The sequence below is a fragment of the Argiope bruennichi genome, chromosome 5 (assembly GCF_947563725.1).
Source record: "Argiope bruennichi chromosome 5, qqArgBrue1.1, whole genome shotgun sequence".
NCBI lineage: Eukaryota > Metazoa > Arthropoda > Arachnida > Araneae > Araneidae > Argiope > Argiope bruennichi.
In genome coordinates, this window is record NC_079155.1 from 109,538,445 (window position 1) to 109,560,323 (window position 21,879).

Sequence of the window (21,879 nt, forward strand, 5' to 3'; positions counted from 1 at the left end):
TAGAATGAAATAAGAACAGTATTCACTCAAAACATAGTTTCTCAATTTTATTTCCACTTCGAATCAGAAAACAGATTTTATGCTTTCGGTTTCAAAAATATGTTTTTTTCTTTTTGTTAGAAAAACAATTTTTATACAAATAAATGGAATTAGATTCTGTTGCTTTGTTGTTAAAATGCTCGAGAAAAAAAATTGAGTTTAATCTTTTTTTATTCATTTCTGTGGGATAATGCGGGTATTTTTTAACTGTTAATGATTTTTATTTTGCATGTGTTTATAACCATGAAATTGAATGACGATACCCTCTAAATTGAAATTGCATATTAAAATTCATTGTTTATTTAATGGATTTCGAATTGTATTTGTACATTTAATCTAATCTTAAAAAATTTACAAAAAAACAGTTTTCATAATTTATTTTTCCATATAGTATTGTTTTTTTTTTTCTTGTTCTCCCTTCTGTTCGCCTATTGGAGGTAGATTTCAGAAATATGAAAGATAATTTGATGATAATGATTCCAAGGCTAATTTTATATTTCCTAACCCAAATAGTAAACCAATGCGAGAATATTTGATTCATAAAGACAGGCTTAATCCGTAATTGCAATTCTATGGAATCTTTTTTTCAACATTTGTTCTTGAAGAGATTCGAACACTGGGATGTGAACACAGTAGCTGTTAAAATGAAATAAAAATGAAAAAAAAAAAATTTTTTTTTTTCTTTTTCAAAATCGTTAGAACATTGATCATTCAGTTATTTTTTAGAAATTAATTATGAGTGTGAAAAAAGAACATATAAATCATTATTGAAATGAATTCCTTTGGATTCGTATTTAATACAGATAAGTATATTAATTAGAATTAAATTGATTTCTAGTTTATCAATCACCTCGATGGTAAATTTCATAAATAATAAATACATTTGAAATTATTATGTACAAATTTATTAAGTTCGTTGGCCAGCCATCACCCTAACCTCAATATCCGGTGGTGAAGAATTTCGAGATCAAGAATTCCGCTAACTATCTCCAAATCGGTAGTTTTTTAGCAAATACCAATGTAAAATATCATTATAAAACACAAAATGAATTTCTGTAGAATCTATTTAAGAATCTACGATTTTCATAATTAAAAGCGATCATCTATCATTGATTCACTGCAGTCTAAATAGCACTAGCAAATCTGAACAGAGTATTTCAGCTTTTGGTGATATCTCTTGTGAGCAATTGTCAGAACATTTCGTGACTTACAGCTTAAGATATAATTTATCGCTTAAAACGATATTAATGATCTTGAAGTCAGTGCCATATCTAAGATTTATAACGAAAAAAAAAAAAAAGACCAAAATTGATTGAAAGGAGAATTCCAATTCATCGATGGTTTATAATAATGAATTTAATATTCAAATGCATATATATCCCTATAAAAGTATGCCCTGTGATATTTTTCATTTAGTAAGAAAGTTAAACTGAAAATGAATTGATTTATTAAGCTACATTATAGAGAGTTACATTGAATTCGCAGTATTGTATAAATAATTAGTGCAGCAATAAGCTGTCAAACACTCACAAGTATTGTAAACATGGCGCTTAAACATACCATAATTTGTCAGTTTTGCTTAAATAATATAAATTTGGGAAAATCAAATCTTAACGATAACTTTGATCTCATTTGATTGTTGGAAATTATTTCTAAACTATTATGAAATATATTAAACCCAAAATATTAAAAAGAAAATTTGATTGATTAAATCAGATTTCAAATAATCGTGTGGAAATATCAATTTCTATGGAATTCTACTGAGATTAATAGGAAATGTTGCCATATCGCCTCCGTCTAAGACATTGCACATTTGTCTGGAAATATTAAAAATATCCTATGATATGAAATCTCCAAATGGCGAATATCTAAACAGCAGTTTCTGAAAGTCATCTATAATTCTAATCTAGACCTAGCATTTTAAATTTCATTTTATGATATCATTTATCAAATTCTCTTTTCACTAGAAAAAAATAAATGCAGGAGTCCACAAGAAGAAATTTTTATGTTAATTTTTTTTAATATAATTTGTGAAAAAAAAAATCAATTATAAACGTTAATGTTGAGTACTAGTTCTGCAATACTTATCTTTGAGAATTTACAAAAAACTTGGTTTAATTGATTTAATTTATTGTTATGCCAAGTTAAATAACATCAAACGAAAATTATCAAAAACTTTTTCATATGCTACTAGAAACTATGAGTAGATTTTATTTATTTATATGCTGATGAATTCATTTCCAGTTATCGGTTTCAGTTTTAAATGAAGGAGGAACCATGTAAAACTAGGACATATTTGGTGATAATTTCATGCACAGATACAAGCGAACAAGATTTGTGTGAGTCCTTAAAAAATAAATTTTAAAATTTTGTTCTCGCATATTAAGTAAGAAGCATATTTAGATTTATTCTGACAAATTCAGAAAAAATAAACATTTATCATTAAATAGAAAGCATTTCTTTTGCATGTTATCTAACCTACTTGATTTGAGAAAACATATTTTCAGTAATTATTTTAAAAACTAGGTCAAGTTGAATGCTAATAATAATGGTGCCTCGCTATGGTTTTAAGCATTTTCTTGTTAAATGTACATAATTAATAATAATATTCTCACATTTAATAAATAATAATTTCATTGGTTTTAATCATGATAGTCATTTTAAACATAAAATATGAAGCATATTTTATGTTTAAATATGAAGCATATTTTTAAATTTCACTTATCAAATTTACAAAATTTAAGAATTTCAAATTTGTAATTATAGTTTTGTAGTTATAATATTTGTTTGTTGTCCGACAGACAAATGGATTTCGTTCAAAATTAGAGAGAAATTTATAAGTTTGTCGTACACGACATATCAAGTTTCATCTTTCGAGTTCAAAGAATTTTTGAACTATAATGAAATTGTGAATTATAGAATTCATAGGAATGATAGACAGACATAATTCTAAAAATATTTTTTACCAGTCTTAGGGAAAGTCTTATGAAAAGTAAAGATTTGTCAAAAGCTCGAGTTCAAATTTTTTGATGGTTAAAATATTTTTTCTTTGCGTATGCTTTGCACACGTGAAAGTAAAAATCCAGTATCTTTTCCACCTTTTCTGTGTCAAACGACATCTTTTTTTTTCTCCCCTCATTCGTTTGTAAATCAATCGGTTTTTAAGTTGCTTTGGAAATCCAGAATCACCTTGCATATATTACAAGTGAGGTTTGCTTAAGATTTTTATAGTTTACTGACCACTTGGGTTGTATAATATCAGAACAATATGGAAAAACAAGTGGCAATTTTCTACCCGAGATTCTTTTTTTCTTACTATGTAATAATGATTCTATGAAGATCCTTCAATGGAATTCAGCAAAATGAGCTAAATTATATGTATGCAAATGTTTTTACGAGATTATCTGTATTTAAAATGCAGGGTTTAGTAAGATAGTTAAAAGGTAGGTTCAGTATTTAATATGGGTTGGATTTGATTCCTTACCAGATCCTGATTAACAGCAATGGTCCCTTCCTCCCTTCCCAATTTATAAAACTAGATTTTTTTTAAATTGTTTTTATATGATACTAGCCGCCTTTAGCAACCAGACGATTCGCCAATCTTAATGCTCGTTAAAATTTTAATAATTAAATACTTTATGTAATTTCTAGTTTAATAGCTTCTTCATTAAAATATTTTAAAATTTCAAATTTTGATAGTCATATAATTCACTCATAAATATTATAAAGGCCTTCAGTCATAACGTAATATGTATCTATCTAATTTTCTGTTAGCTCCCGTAGAATTTATGCTTTAAATTAAAATGGAAATAGTTAAATTGCAATTAATATAAGAACATTTTTTACTGAAACGAAGCATTTTTTTTAAATACGAAAACTGAAAACAGAGTCGCTGAGTATTTAAACCGTATGGGCACTAAAGAATATCTTTCTTAATTAATGTAATATCTCAAGAAATTTTTTACAAAATTTTCTCAGATTCATCATGAGCAGATCGATTAATTAACAATGTTTCATTTTAAATTCATTAAACACTAAGAAAATAAATCGAATCGTTTAAAATAATCAGTTGAAAACAGGTTAGAAAAGCCACTTAAAAAACGATGTACTTAAAACTATAAGCATATACAAAAAATATATAACTAACATTAATCCAATTTAATTACAAAAGCATACAACTAACCTAAAAATAATTTAAATCAAGTCCGCAACCGTTGATAATAATTGTCAGCAATCAGAACACAATGTGCATGCTTGAATTTTCATCGCCAGTTACGGTAACGCAAATGCGTGAATTTTTCTACTCCAGTTGGGGTAACGCAATGAGGATTAGAAATTTTTTATTTCCTTTATTCTGTTTTATTTTAATTCAAAAGTACTTCAGAATGAATCTGAAAGATCGATTCATTAGCAATGTTTAATTTTAAATGCATCAAACATTAAGAAAATAAACAGAATCGTTTGAAATAATTGGCCGAAAAATATTAAGCTTAGCCACATTACTGTTAGAAAAAAAAAAAAAAACTGAAGCCTTACTCATTTGGCGGTGGGGAAAATGAAAAGATTTCTTTGGCGGGAAAGTTAGTTTTTAGTTAATAATTAAAATTCTAATTAAAAATTCAAAAAAAGGGACCCCAGGTGCACATTCCCGCATCCAAGGTATACATGTACCAAATTTGGTAGCTGTAGGTCAAACGGTCTGGCTTATAAAGTTCCAACACACACACACATTGTGCTTTATTATAAGTATGGATATAGATGTATAGAATCTGTTTCCAAATAACAAATATTGTGACAAATTAAAATGAAAAAAAGCATTTAATTAAGAGTTACCTTCAAGATAGTTTGTTTCAGTGTCTCCAGTTTAAAAAATTAATTTAAATTTAAAAATAATATTCAATAAAATGGTAAAAACAGAAGAATGGTCGCCCGAAAACTTTATCTTTAATAAAGGTGAATATAAATTTTAGACACGATTTTTTTCCATTCGATTCAACTAAAATTTGTGGCAGGCCTATAATTGTAATTACAAAATTATATACCAATTTTTTTATCTTTTAAGTCATTGCGTTTTTGAGTTACCGTTTTTGCTTGATTCTGAAAAAGCACAGACCGACAGACGTTCAATCTCTAGTTGGATTTGATCAACATTTTATAGGTGTCTATAGTATAGATATTTAATCTGTGTACCAAATTTTATCTATCTGGCTGTCTTCGTTACGTAGTTATTTTGTTAATTTATTTTCCAACAGCGGATAGGCAGACTTCTTCTAAACAGATTTTGCTCAAAATGTGACAGAAATCTGCAAGTTGGTATAAAGATTGCATACAAAATTTCATCAGTCTAGCACAAGCATTTTTGAGTTATCTTTGTCACATACTGACAGACGGATGAACAGATAGACAGGCATTTTTCAAAAATATGTTTTTCGGACTCAAAGGTGTCTGAAACGTGGAGATTTATCAGAATCTCGAATTCGAATTTTTTGACGATTTCAATAATTTCTATTTACTTCTTATACGAGAGAATATAACTTAAATATTGCTAAGTTTTTTAGGGTTGTTAATTCGTATTTCAGATATTTAAAAAGAGAGAGAGAGAGAGAAGAAATCCAAGGTTTTGAAAGAAAAAATGGAAACATGAAAAAAAGATTCCTGAGAATGATGTTCTAAAATTTAAACGATATTCGATAATAATTTAAATAAATTTGGGTGCATGACTCTTATAAATCAAATGAAATCACGAAATTAAATTACTTTAAAACTAATGCAAAAGAATCTCGTATCCCCCTCTTCAATGTTGTGGGGTCCTTAGGCAGTTTTCTATTTGAATATCCGTCTCTTCCCCATGCAAAGAAAAGAAATGGAGGGTGGTTGGTTGAGCAATGTCAAACGACGCTCCCTAGGCGTCCACTTCACGCGCCATTGCGTCTACCCCTCTCCCCAGCATTTAATCAGCAGTCGAGAGGATAAAAAAAATCATCTAATTATGCAAAGGAAATGATGACTGTATGTAAATTTCATGGAAATGTGTTGAAGTCATCGAAAAAATGGCGGAGTAAGTCACGAATTTGCATGGAAACGTTATATAATCCCTGCAAGTTGGCAGTAGAGGGAATTAAAAGCCTTCATAAAATTCAACCACCGAGCGGAGTTAGAACGAAACGCAAAATGAGATTTTTGTAAGATTAGCCATGCAATAATAAGTTTTAACAACTGCTACTTAGTACAGTGGTTGCGATGGGACAACAGAAGGTATATTTACATAGAAAAATTAGTCAAGAAAAAAAGCAGTTTTAAAGGACAGACATAGTTATCACAAAACAAACTTCTTTGTTTATGCAGATTGTTCAATCTAATTGTGCCTAATGCTTATTTCTAAATCATTAAGCACAAGCATATACGTTCATTCAGAAAAACGCTTTGAACGATTTAAGAAATTATATTATAATTTCTTTGAATTAAAAAAAAATGTACCGAGTGCAAGATCAAAATTTTTTTCCGCTCCCTCTAACCTATTTGTCATATTTAGTATCATATTCTTGACACAAAAGCATTTAAATAAAAACAGTAAGAGCAGTCCCCCCCCCAAAAAATTTTTTTTTTTCCTGTATTATTTAATAAAGATGTTATCACATAAAATTTGAAAACTTTAAAGAAAGCATTGACCGCTATGAATGTTCAGATTTTTATTTTTAGTCTCCACATGAGCGTTTTGTGCTTCCTAGTTCAGTAATCAAAAAAAGACTATTTTTAATGTAAAGTAAAGTAAAATCGAGTAAATTTCGTTTGTTTAAATCTTTTAGCTTTTGAATTATCGCGTTTATACGGTGCGAATTTATGTACATAACGATTAAACTATCAATCCTTTGATTCAAAATTTGATTCAGACCTATACTTTAAATCCTAAAACTGTATACCAGATTTCCTTCTTTTAGATTTTAGCGTTTCATTCTTACCTATTGAATTTTATGAATAGAATTCTTTCAAAATTGATGGGAATATGCAAATTTGGTTTCAGACTATATACTAAATTTCATCAATCTAGCTCAAAGGATTCTTTAGATATCGTGAAAGACAGTTACATCACAGACAGGCAGACACTTTCGGGTTTAGAAAGGTCTAAAACGTGAAGATTCTTCAAAATCTCCAAGTCACACTGTTTGACGATTACAAAGTTCAAAGTATATGCCGAAAATGCTTCATTCTATTTAAAATGCAAAAGAACGGGGCTTTCTTTTTTTATTTAAATGTAAATGTGTTTAGAATATTTTACTATATATATTTAATAAGACAAGGAACCGTATAAAATGAATAATTTGTAACTTTTCCAGCTATATATTTAATGCATAAAAAAAGACATCGCCGGCGTCCTGGCCTAGGGGTAACGCGTCTTCCCCGTGATCTAGGCGTTCCGGGTTCGAGTCCTGGTTTGGGCATGATTGTTCTCTTCCTTGCGTTCTCACTGTGAAGTGCGTGAATGAGCCCCCTTGTAAAAAGGGGTTGTGCAAGCGAGTGTGTGTGTGCTATCTTCATTTGAGCTAGAAGTCAGACTTCTGTCCTCGGGTGCTCAGGGGTCTTTACCCTCAGAAGCTACTGCACAGAAATTTGGCTTAAAATAGTCACACGATAAAAAAAAAATCATAAAATTTGATTTTTTTAGTCATCGAAAGTATTGTTAAAATGAGCAGTATATACTTATTTCTGAGAGTTTAGAAATGAGTTAATGGGTTACGATTAACTTGAATGCTGTATACGAATAATGTTATTAGAAAAATAATAATTACATTTAGGAGAATTTTATAAAATAAATTGCATATTCGAAAATAAAGCTTCGAATATCAGCTTGTTTTTACAAATATCATATTATTCACAGGTTTGTAAAAAAATTATACCATAAAAAATTTTTAAGAATTTATTTACATAAAAATATCTTTTACTTAAGATTTGCAAATATGCTTATCTGAAGTCTGTTTAAACTCAAAGAATCTAAACAATTGCTTCCATATCATTTAACCTGAAACAAATAACATTTTGTTTTCTATTAACAAAAATATAGAGATTTTCACATTTAATTAGAAGAACTTTCTAATGGCAAAGATGAATTATCTTCTGAAAAGTGAAAAATTCGTATACCTTATATTAATAATGTTTTACCCTGAGAGTCTAACATATTTCAAGTGCAAATTCCCAAAGAATGATATCATTTGTAAATCTGTAGTACAGATATACCAACGAGATATGGAAATGAGCATAAAGTTCATTTCTACTTTCTCTTTTGTGTGGTATGATGATGTCGTGTCCGCGTTACCATGGAAAGTGGGTGCAGTAGTCTATGAGGGTAAAGACCCCTGAGCACCCGAGAGCAGAAGTCTGACTTCTAGTTCATGTGAAGATGAAACTCACACATTAGCTTGCACAACCCTTATTTACAGGGGGGTACATTCACACACCTCACAGATAGAACATAGATGAAGAACAACCATGCCCGAACTAGGATTCGAACCCGGAATGCCCAGATCACGGGGAAGATGCGCTACCCCTATGCAAGGACGCCGGCGTATGTGTGGTATAAAGATATAGTAATTAGTAAAAATATCCGAACGCGATGTTTTGACGAATCTCCACGTTTTAGACATCCACTGAGTTCGAAAAACACATTTTTGGAAAATGTCCGTTTGTCTATCTGTGACAAAGATAACACAAAAACGATTTGAGTAAAATTTTGTGTAAAATCTGTTCTAAGAAATACCGTCTGTCCGGCTATTCAAATATAAGTTGACACGATAATTACAAAATAAAGAGAGCTAGATAGATAAAATTTGTTTCACAGATTTAATATCTATAGCGTAGACACTTATCAAATTTTGAATCAAATCAAACTAACGGATTGACTGTTTATCGATATGTTACTTTCTTAAATATGGAAATACGGTCATTCAAATCACAGGGACTTAAATATGTCAAATTTGATATGAGATTTTGTGACTACAGATTCAGTTTTGTGTCACAATGTTTTGTTACAATCGGTTGAAAAGATGTCTAAAACACAAATTCCATTTTTGGATACTACTTGCCGCATGCCGGGGATGAATCGCCAAAAAATAACATCATAGATTCAGTAAAAATGCTACATTCGCACCAAAAGTGAATATTTCGAAACTTTTGCAGCCAGGACCATGTATGGAATTCTCTGGAATGACAAATTTATTATAGAGTATGCGAGAAAGTTTTGTCGAGACCACTTCCGCTGGTTATGTTATCCGTTTATTTTTTATGTCTACTTCTATTCAAAAAAGCACATCCATTTTGGTTCATTTCATGATGATAAGGATTATAGGAACTATTACAGAGTGAATGAATTAGTGCACCCACTTAAATTGAATAAAACAGACTTTTTTTTTACTAAGAGGGAACCTGACTCCTTCATTGGAAATTAAATTTAAAACGCAATTTCAATAAAAGCAGTTGATAATTACTCGTTTTCCAGTTCCATTCAGTTCACATGATTTATGATCACTTATGACATCTGTCACAAACTCCTCCTTGGATTTTGGAATCCGACAGCAGCGCCGCTATATTCCAGTCAGTTGATACCAAGACCTTCTACTAAAGACACCAACACATGGTCTTCGGGTTAGATTGTAAACTGAAATTTAAAATGCTTTTAATTCTAAGTGTTATTTGTGTTTATTTTATGTGCTTGAAGTATGAATAAATGTTTCGTCTGAAAGAATGTGGATTATTTTTGCAAAAATGATATTATTACTCGTCTATAGTAGCGGTCCTGGAATAAAAATAATTACCTTATTTGAATTAGATTTTTTTCTTCATTTTTTGCTGATAAAATGATAATATCTAAACATAGAGAGTGAACATAAAGCCTTGATGATTATAAAAGTTCATTGTGTAAAAATTATTATAGTTAAATATATCTTTTTTGTCCACATTATAAGTACTTTTATAAAGTTTTTAATAAGACTACATATTTTAATAGATTTCAATGTGTACCCACTTAATAGCTCGAAGAATATCGATGTGATATTCTAATGTTCGCTAAGATTAGAATATCGCATTAATGTTCGAATAATGCAATCCAATGTTCGAATTGATTCATTAACATGTTGTCTATAATGGTACACGTAACATTTTCTGTACGTCAATTGTTCAATGTCAGCATTTAATAGGGTGAAGACCTAGTCATTAAATAGCCCAAAAGAAAAGAAAAATAATATCAGTAGAGTATAAAAGCCATAATGTTTGTCTATCTTTTCTAATCCATTGGTTAGAAAATTTTTTGCCCTGGTACTCCAAATTAAGAAACTGCAGCTATACTTTTGTATGCATGTAAATACAATGACTTAAATCAATGAAACTCTATATGTTGTCTTGTGATATCATTCTGTAGATTTGTGTCAAATCTTGGTATCAAATGACCAGCAAACAGACCTCCAAAACATATATTTTCACAATAGACTCATTAAAAATGCCAAATTCAACTATCGTTTAGTTATGCCATGCAATGTATTCTTGGCATGACACGAGGTCGAAAATTTTATGCGAAGGAAGTGGGATAAGATCTTTATTGGAGATTATGCGAGAGAGTTACAAGGAGGACCACTGCCACTAGTTTCATCAGGAAAGTGTTGTGAAGATTTTGAATGTAAAAATAAAATGGAAATATTAAATAAACTCTCGCAAAAATAGGGTGAGAATCAGAGAAAAAAAGTAAATTTTGATTTTTTTTTCTTTACTTTCTTTTATATGTAGTACAGAAAACGTATTGTAATCGTCAAAAAATTCGAACTTGAAATTTTGACAAATCTCCATGTTTTAGATCTCGTTCAGTCCGATAAACACATTTTTTTGAAAATGTCCATTTGTCTGTCTGTGACAAAGATATTTCAAAAACGCTTTGATCTAGAAAGATGAAATTTAGTATATGTCTTTATATCAAATTTGTAGAATTCTATAAAAAATTTTAGCAACCTCCGTTCAGAGGAAGTCTCTCTATCCGGCTATTCGAATATAAGTTAACACAACAACTGCTAAACGAAAAGAGCCAGATAAATAAAAGTGGGTGCACATATTCAACGTCTATAGCGTAGACACCTATCAAAGTTTAAAACCAAGTACGATAAGGGGTTGACCGTCTATTGGCCTACATTTTCAGAAAAACGTAAACGCGATTCTTAAAAAACGAAATGACTTAAACTGATCGAATTTGTCATGGCATTTTATGAATAAAAGTATTTGTTTCAATCGGTTGGGAAAAACGCGTCTAAAATACAAATTCGATTTTTGAAAACTATTAACCGCATACCAGGGCTTAATCACCAAAAAATTCACTAAATATTACACGATAAATTCAGTAAAAATGCTAAATTCACGCCAAAGGTGAATATTTCCCAACTATTGCAGGCTATTGTCATGGAAAATATTAACTGGGATAATTTCGTTATTAGAAAATATGCAAGAAAGTTTTGGAGACACCACTCCTGGTTCTTTTTAAATTTTATTTTTATTTATTTTTTAATATTTGTAAAAAAAATGTCTTTCTATTGAAGGTGAGTTGTCTTTCCATTTCTAAAAACCTTTCCAATGATATTAATACCTGTGACCTAAAGAGAAATATCTCTAAACTTGCTAATAGTTTAAAATGATGCTAACATAAGCAAGGCATAGTTGATTTCATGTTTAACTGAACAACATTAAACGTTCAAAATTTGCTAAAAAGAAAATTCGGAATTTCAGGAATTTCACAGAAATGCCATTGTGAAATATTCCAGTGACTGACGCCAACCTTGTCGACGCTCCTGCAGTCATGTGTACAGCATCCCTTCAAAATCCAACTCGAATCAATGCTTCCAATGTGCAATTTCGTTCGACTTTACTGCTTCATTATTACGGCCATAAATGAATTGAAAGGAATTTTTATTCCCTAGTCAACGTGCTAGAACAATGGCACGCTGTCAAACTGTTGTAATCGCAATAAACTGGGTCACAGATTTTGCACGTCAGAATATGTATAGAGAAAAGTGTACTCGAGACACTGAAGCAGGCATTGGTATGAAAAAGATGAAGAAAAAAATCAATACAGATAAAAATAAAAAATAAGGACAAATCACGATGGCTAAATTGAGAATATTTTTAATATTTTTCTCATTTTTCAACGTCAGGTTTTGTGCTTACAAATATATTTTAGCAGTTTTAAGAAAATTTCGTGATTTTAAGAAAATAATGAAAATATTTGGAGTTAAACGCATAAGGTTTTAATTATCAGAAAGATAAATTAATCTTTCAAATATACAACCGCTTATATTAAAATATTAAGCAACAAAAACTTTTCAAAGAATTTTATTAAAAAGTTAATAAAAGCAACTATAATTATTTATGCGTTTTATCGAAGAGTATTTACATATTTAGTCATATAATTAAAAATTTATAATGGATAAAATACATATTACCCTTTTTTTTAATCTAAATATAATATACATTTTTTTTGCTAATAAATTTACCCAGCTTTAAGAGATGATCCTTTTTTTCTCTCCATGATTTTGTAATAAAAATTGTTTTGTGCGTCGGAAGAGCGATAAACACTTATGCTTCATGTACATCCATATTTAATTGCTTATATCTTGCTTAATCAAAAAAAAAATCAATTTCCGGTGAGCTTCATAAACGTTTTTACGATTATTATCTAAGTACATTAAGTTAAGAATTGGTGGCACATCTTTTCACCTTCTATAAAATATACAATTAAATTGGCTCGGTTAACGTACACAACTTGAGTCTGAATTCATTCTAATATCCTTAACAATTCTTCTAGTTTGTTTGTTTTTCTTATATTATGGAATGTATTGCAATCAACAAAGAATTTAATCTCTAGGCTTTGATGAATTTCCTTGCTTCTAGCCTTTCTGATTCATAAAAACAGATTTTTCGAATAATATCTATCTGTCCGCCAGCCTGCTAATACGGCAACTAAAAACACTTTGAAGTAGATGAATAGAATTTGGTATGTAGTCTTTATACAAATTATATTTCTGTGAAATTTTGGAAGAAATCCGTTAGCCAGAAATTTATTTTCTGTTCGTCCTAGTGTTAATGAAATATGATTACTACAAAACACAAAGAACTAGATTGAAAATATTTCATGCACAGGTTTAACGTCTAAAGTGAAAGTCATCTCACTGACTCACCGACCCTCCCGAAGGCACGCGGATAAATAATACTGAATGACCGAACCGCCGCAACAGCAACACTGGCGGGAACTATTCTTGAGTCCTAAGGGCCATCACCGGTCACGGTACAACCCTTCCCGAAGGAAGTACGTCCCGTCATCGGTGGGAGGAGCCAGATCCCTCACCTTTTTGTGTACCCTCCAGGGTGGCGAGATCCAACCACCATACCGGAAGCATTTCGAGATGTCCCCCGGGGGTTTCGAAATTTAAACAAAATCCATAAAAGGGTGAACTGTTTATCGGTCTGTATATTCGTATGCATATGTAACCGATGCCTCAAAACAGCAACGACTTAGATTAATGAAATTTGGTATATGATCTTCATAGGAAAATTGGAGTTCGGTATGACATTTGATAGAATGATGACAAAATGCAGACTTGGTTTTCTTCATTAAATTACGATGTACAAAATCTTCATATGCAGGACTTTGAAAATGAAAATTTGAGCACTCGTGGAGTCCACGGTTTTACCTCTAGACTACAATTTTCATTTTCACGTGAAATGAGGTAACGCCCGTATTAGAAGTATGCGAGAAAGTTTCGGGAAGACTATTCTTTGTTTTTAATATATTTTCCCTTCCTTCAATATTTTTTCCGTCTTCTGTGCATTACAAGACTTCTGTTCAATTACAAGTTGCTGCCGTTGCTGTTTTCACTTACAAGACTTTGAATACTTTAAATCTTCGAATGAGATACCAGCCTATAGCCTCACAGTAAAGACCATTTCCAGTTGTAACTACGCCGCTAATCCTTCGATACCGTCGAGCGATTTAGAGGTTCTGAGCTCAAATATTTGAACCGTATTGATTTTCTCTCGATACCGTAGACATTATCGATAAAAATATCTCTCCTTCAAGTAAACAATTTATCCGGATTGTTTTGTTGATTTCCCTACTTTCCGGACTACTGTTGAGTGCAATCGAGCAGTATACTATTCATAGTTTATACAATTTTGTTAAGTTTATGATCGAGTAATTTGTATGCCATATTTAAATTACTGCGCTAATTCTTTAAATATTTTATTTTTCAAGAAATAACTATACCTCTACTATAATAAGGATGTGTGTGTGCGCGCGTGCGTGTGTGCGCGTGTGCATGTGTGTGTGTGCGTATGTGGGTGCTTGCTTGCGCTCTACAGGCCAGACCGTTTGGAAACTAGAGCTTCCAAATTTGGTTCATATATACTTTGAAAGAAGAGGAGAGACAGCGCTCCTCGGAGTGGTTTTTTGAAATTAGAATTCTAATTAAAATAAGCTAGATTCTGATGTTTCCGCTATAATTTCCCAAGACATTCCAACCCAAAAATTATTTTTACCCAGATTTAAGGTTCAAAAATGTATCTTTTTTAATGATGCCAATTTAGTTGCTGTAAAATTTTGCAGTATAGATTTAACTAACTTTATAACATATTTCACAACAAAATTTTCAATTTTATGAAAGAAACCAAAATCATCTCCATTGCTTACTAAAGTATTTGATGAAGTGATTTTTTTTCAATTATTGAAAACTAAAGAATTATCCTATTTAATATCTATACCGTTTGCAGAAGAAATGTGAAAGTTGCGATACCACTAATTAAATTTAGAGACAAATCAGACATTTTCATTAAAAAAGCACATACGTACAATGAACTGAATATCCTACAATAATGGACGTGAAGTTTTATTTAGACAATTTAACTGAAATTAAATATAAGCAATATCTCCGACAAACTAGCTGGTCGTTAAAGGCGACTAGTATATAAATAAATACACACATTTCATATCTAATGAGAATAATATTCTGTACCAAAGAGTTAAAAAAATCTTCGTAACTATTTAGAATTTTTTAAAATCTTAATTAAAATAAATTAGTCTTTTTTGTAAATATTTATCGTTTATTGACAATTAAATTATTTCCAATACTGAATTTATCATTAAATTCCTCTTAACACCATTCATAAACAATCTTTTTTATTCATTAATGACACATCATTCAACTCGGGCAGGAAGAATTCAATATGCACGCAAATTGGAAAAGTAAATTTTGAAAGGTGTTCGAAGTTTTACCAACCCCTCTAATTACCTATCCAAAACATGAGCAAGGTGAAGTTTTAATGAAGTTTTGCACGCAACATCCACTGTTGGTAATTAGCTTGGTGCAGGAGTAATTGGATCGAATTTCAGAAGGAGAAACGGAAGAATATTATTAAGCATTCATAAACCTCAAAACTGGTGTACAGTATCTTCGTATGTAGAAATCTATAAGTTACATTCGAATTTTTTAAATCATCTTAGAAATTACTTACTATTTTTTTATTAATTTACCCTTATAAAATCTTCATATTCATTATAAATTTTTCAATAAATGACCTACAAGTCGGACAAAATTCATTTCTTCATCTCTATCTCTACTAATAATAAAGCAGAAATGTGTGTGTTGATGCTCTAAGAGCTCAAGACCATTTGGTTTAGAATTACAAATTTGGAAAAATACTTTAAAGTATAGAAATATGAATCTCAGAACGAATTTTATAAAATGTTATTAAATAGAATTCTTATCAATTAATTTTCAGCGATATTTTTGAGTTTATCCTAATGATACCCGACCAAATACTTGCATAAAGCTGATCCCCCCTCCCTTCACTTTAAAGCTTATAAAATTGTTTTTTTAATTGTTCCAATATTCCTAATTATTTCTTGATATTCGTTGAATTTTCGGCGATTACAAACTCTTTTTCCTCATATACATAAATAATAAAGTTGTGACTTTTCAATTAAATTTCTAAAGCTTTGTAATCAGTTTATATAATTGTCCAACACCGACTCTAATGCTGGACGGAGTTTAAAAATATCCTCGCTGATTTAAAATCCTAACTTCCGTTTTGATGCCTAGCGACTAAGACAGGTTTTTTATTGCCATGAATAAGAATTAATTAAAGATCGCAAACTTTACATTTTACTTACATTTTTTTAATGTTGGATTGTAGCAAAGATGAATAAGTTGAGATCTGAAACTTTTATTATGCTGATTTATTGTATTCTTATTTTGCGTGACAGTTGGAACTTATTTCTATTATTTCTTCCAACATTTTTTTTTTATTTTGCTTTTGGCGGTACATTTTACTCCTCTAATATATCTTTATTCGTTTCGGGTTTTGTTTTTAATTATTATTATCAGTTTTGACTTGAGCGTTCATGAAGATTTTTAGTTCATGGAATTCCACACCTTTATTGTTTACTTTTAATGTTAATAGTTGCTTTTATGTTGATAATTTTTAATATTTGCTGTTATATTATTATATGTCCTAATATAAATTAAATAATAACTTTTTTGAAGTTTCTTAAGTTCTGACAAAGTGCAAAAAAATTTCTACTACAATCAACCTTGACGGGCACATCTTGTTAAATTATGACTTTGAAATGTCTTGTTTGTCTGACCCGGTACAAAAGCGATGCACATCAGTTCAAATTACAATTTTAACTTTATTTCGGATATCCGATTTAGATCCTTGTTGAGTCTTACACTCGTAGAAATTTGGTTACAAAAAAACTAGGCACCTGGCAATTTTTTCTGTGCTTTTGCATTCACATTCGAAGGAAACAGTAGCGGAAGAAAGTAAAAAAAAATTGCACTCTGGCGTCTTAGCATCTGTTTCCCTCCCCATTTTGAAGATGCGACTGCGAGAGTATGCTCTGCGATTGCTACAAAGACCAGCAAGCCCCGGATTTGGTCTTAAGTGACATGTGTCATTTATGAATCGATTAAGTTAATTCGCCTTCGATAATAGCCTGTGTGTTGGCACTCTAGAAGTCAGATTGTTGGCCCTAAAACTGCCGAATTTCGCCAAATTATATTTTGGAGGAAAAAAATACTATCTCGGAATAATTTTTTAAAATTTTGATTAATGAAAAAATTAAGCAAAATGTTGACGTTTTTCTTCGGTTATTTCAGTAAATATTATAGCGTAAAAATGATTTTAAACCATCTTAAAATGTTCACTGCCGTGGTTCGAATCTAATATTTATTTCACTTATCTAATTTGATGATCTCTTCTTTGCTATAAAGTAAAGAAGAGACCATTTAATTAAATAGATGGTTCGGTACATGCCAGTAAATTTCTTAATTCTCAAAAAAACACCATTTCATTAATTCCAATTTAGTGACCGAGTAATTTTTTTTTCTAAATTTAATATTTTTCATTGTTGTAATAAAATTCAAACTGATTTTATTTTATTTATTACAAGTTCATTCCATTTTTAATGACCAAAGTATGAAGATTTTACTTATTTTTCCAAGCCTTTCTAAAACAGGCTTTTTTTAGTTAAATTCATTGGTAATAAAAGTTGAACTTCAGAGGTAAGCAGTTATAATTTTTTTTAATTCATTCTTTTTTAAACACTACAGTCTTAACCTATAATAAAACTGGATACATAAAAATATATTATCCCTCTTTTAGCTTTAAGTTTTACTTTCTTATAGCAGCACAATAAAATTTTTATTGTATTATTAAAACAAAAAATTCTCTGACATATTGGGTAAATTAAAAATATATAATCTGTAGTACAAACAAAACTTTAAAGATGAATTATTATAATTACTACAAGCCGACTTGGGAGACTAGTGTATTTGCCTAGATTATTGACTTTGTAATCTGCTAAATGATTAATATGGACTGCATTTTTAAAAAAATATTTTAATTTATTAATAGATAATACTGAAAACATGAAATTAATTGAATCAGATTACTGTAAATTAAAAAGTATGTATGTTAAGAAATAAAAACGGAAATGAAAATCCTACAACGGAATTAATGATTGATAAAAACAGGCGACTGAATGTTTTGATGGATTAGATTGAATTCGATCACTCCGTTTAAAGACAATATTATGCACTTAATGCATCAAACGGAATTAAAAATATTAAAATCTAAGAGAAAATGGAATGGAAATGAAATTGATATTATTAAGGAATCAGGGATAATGTTTTGAATTTTAAGGTAATGCAAAAACTATTTTCATAAGATAATTGTTTGGAAGATATTGGCATCAATTTCTGCAAACAAATCAAAATAACTGCCCATATGACCATGGTGACGTCTATTTTTGCTCTCGATTAACTCGATTCTGTTTAAAACCTATTTCTTGATTATTTTTTTTTGCGGTCTTTTTAATGACATTTCACCATCTCTATAATATTTCTTAACCATATTTTGCAATGTCATTGATTAGCTAAGAGAAACGTTGAATTCATTGTGGTTGTAAAAATGTTCAATGAATCAGTTTGAAATTCGTATGATGATTCGTTTAGATTTGACTGTTACCATTCGGATGTAATTAATAAAAGCTACTTTTGCACCACATACGTTAGCAGTTTATATATAATGGTATTTATATTTTCAAAAATAAGTTTTGATTCGACTAGCAAATTATAGGATTAGTTGATCACTTCCGTGTTCAATATAGAATTAAAATTTTATTTCTTATGGCATAAAACATAATGCAAGGTTTCTAACACAATATCTATCATATCATGAAGCTTAAAAATAAAAAAAAGCGTTAAGATTAAGCTAAACATGAAAGATTCAATTGAAATTTTAATAATCAATAATTCTGGTCAAATAGCTACCGTTCAAATAAATGGTTTCTGAAATAATATTTATCTCAGCATGAAGCTTAAAAATAAAAGAGCCTTTAAGATTAAGTTAAAAATAAAAGACTTAATTAAAATTTTTGCAATCAATAATTCTGGCCAAATAGCTACTGTCCAAAGGCGTTTAGAATTTAAATAAAACTATATAAAAATGTCATAGATTATTTAAATTGTCAGTGACATCATATTTTTAAAAAAATACTTTTCTTTGTCAAAATTTAAAAACAAAACACGAAGCTTTTTTAACGCTTTTGTCGGTATTTTTTAAACTGTGAGTTCGAGCTTAGATGGGGCTACATGAGACAGTGTAAAAGCGGTTAAAATATGCGAAGAAGTTTCAGAATTGATAAGATTCACAAGCAAAATAGTTAAGGAAACCACTTTGCCTTAAAACCCTTAGATAAAGATAAGCTGAATGAATATCTTATTTTTAATAGCAATTTATTACTATTAAAAATAAGATACAAGAGCAGTTACAAAACGATAGTTGCCTATTGACCAGATGGTTGTTATTGCAAATTTTTTTCCTGTATAATGAATGGGAGATGCATTATAAAAAACTGTACAAAATCTTTTCCAGAGCAGACTGTTATACCTAGGCTATAAAACTGGGCATTTGGTTATTTCTTAAGGAGTAGGTGCTCATTAAAAAATGTTTTACAAAAAATTTTATTAAATTTTTCATTAATTAAAAGCTAGTTGAAATTTTAACACATTTTCATCCCTAAAAAAACTCAGAAGAGTGTTATTACACAAAAGCCATTTTTTATAAAACTTGGGAACTCAAAAAATAAAATTTTGTTTCCTATATAATAATAATTTTATAATTTTTATTGTTTGGAATTAATTATATAGCAATAATTATTAAATTATTATTATATATTCTTTCTTCCAATTTCAATATATTTTTAGAAATATTTTTAAATATCTTTTACAACAATTCTTACCATTTTTTAAGGTACTGTATTTGTAATCACTCGCGTTGATACGATTTTAAAGCATTTTTATCTGCATTGTTTTTATGTTATTAACATTTATGGTTAAATAGTGCCGTTTTACAATGCTTCTGACTAGTAGTTTGAATCTATTTCAAATATTTTTAATTTGATTTTCAAGCAAAATATTTTTTCCGGTCTTTCTTTCTTTTTTTTTTTTTTTTTCTGTCTTTCATTTTATTGTTTTTTTATATTTATTTTATTTTTCTTCCTTAAAACTAATTCTTTTTATACATACTTAAACTATAAGTAAATAATTTTCATTTTTTTTAAATGCATTTTTCTTCAGTGTAAAAATGTTATATGTTTATGCACTGAAAGATATAACTTCAGTATCTAAGAGGAAGGGGGGGGGGGCTTACTACTTTGTTGAAATTTGAATTGTATTGCATGCAAAGGAACCATAAAAGAATAAAATTTTTTAACTTTAAATGTTAATATGTCAAGAATATTTTAGTAAATATGGCTACTTATCAAAAATACTTTATTGAATATGGCTAATTATTAAAAATATTTTACTAAATATGGTTAGTTATCAAAAATATTTTACTGAATATGGCTAATTACCCAAAATATTTTACTCAATATGGCTAATTGAAGTAGGAGTGGAAAAAATTATTCATAATTTTTTCAACTGTATATTTAATGACTCAGACAATATGAAATATAATTTATTTTACATTTAGAATATTTTTCCAGCTGAAAGTATTTATATACCTCTTAACGTTTTTTAAATAAACCTTAAGCTTTTTGTACCCCTAGGTACAGTTAAACCTTTTTATAATATGAATGATAAGGTTTTTGCTTAAAAAAATGATAGATTTGGTTTAATCTGTTGATGAGTTCTTATTGAGGACATAATATACTTTAAGGACTATTGATTCGTTGTGCTTCATTCATTGCCCATTCCCTCTTCTCCCCTCCCCCCGCCATCTAGCACGTCACGTAACCTCCTAATTAATTTTTAATTTTGTATAGACAACTCGTAAAATAGTTTTTTCCTTCTTTTGTTCCTTAAAATTTATAAAACGCCCTAATATACCGTGCAATGTCACTGCATTTCAAAATAAATGAGCGCTTGCACACCAGCGAAATCGAAGTGTCAACAGTATACGGCAGAACCATAGTACGGACTTAATCCTTTCGCTGGCAGCAGCAAAAACAAAACAATCGGACGCGGGAAAAAAAAAAAGAACACCATCAACAGGAATCGAACAGAAGTCGTCTCCCGCCACCCTCCCCTTAGAGCTTATTAATGGAGCGAGCAGGTGTGCGACTCCCGGTCACATGGCTTCCGGCGGACAAGCAGCTGACGTAGGCGCTCTCCCATTGGTCCGTTCCGCAGGTGCGTCCGTTGCCTGCACCCCTGGAAGCGCGCCTCGCTCCGAATCAGCAGACGATTCTCGATGGCGAAGGTGCTGTCGGATCGAATCGGAGCTCCGACCCCGGTGTGGACTATCAACCCACTGTTGGCGAGGCAGGACAATGTCAACCCCGGGGTGAGTAAAATTTTAAAAAGGAAATTTTTCTTCTTTTTAAAAGAAAAACGTTTAAAAAGAAAAAAAAAATTTTTCGATAAATTTATTGTTTATTATTGACATTAAAAAAGATAATTTTTATTCGTAATACTACAGATTTTTTAATATTCCTTTGACATTTTTTTTTTGAGAAATATGGTAGATATACAACTAAATTTGGCCAAGGCAAAGAAAAAAGAAGGAAATTATTATCTTATTAGTTTAAATTAGGAAATTATGTTCTTATTAGTTTAAAATGTCATCTGAATGACAAGGGAAAAAAAATTGTGCATGTCAATATATGAGCAATATACTCGTTTTGTATACAGATGGTATATTTTTCCTATTATGGAGAAAGCATTTAAAACAAATACACATTAATTCATTTCCCTCCCCATGCCCCTGACCATTTTCTTTGTGTACCACTGATACATATAGTGATCACTGCTTACT

General features: G+C 30.0%; 1 protein-coding gene across 2 annotated transcripts in view; it reads left to right on the forward strand.

The window, feature by feature from the left end:
• LOC129969168 (uncharacterized) overlaps window positions 1–21,879 on the forward strand; it is an 81,380-nt gene that overhangs the window by 2,473 nt on the left and 57,028 nt on the right. Inside the window, exon 1 of one of the 2 annotated variants that reach the window (XM_056083604.1) lies at window positions 21,292–21,408. The exons of the other annotated variant lie outside the window; for it this stretch is intronic. Coding sequence (XP_055939579.1) covers window positions 21,316–21,408 — 93 coding nt within the window. The 5' untranslated portion in view covers window positions 21,292–21,315. Of the gene's footprint in view, window positions 1–21,291; window positions 21,409–21,879 lie in introns of those variants that run through there. 2 annotated transcript variants of the gene reach the window in all.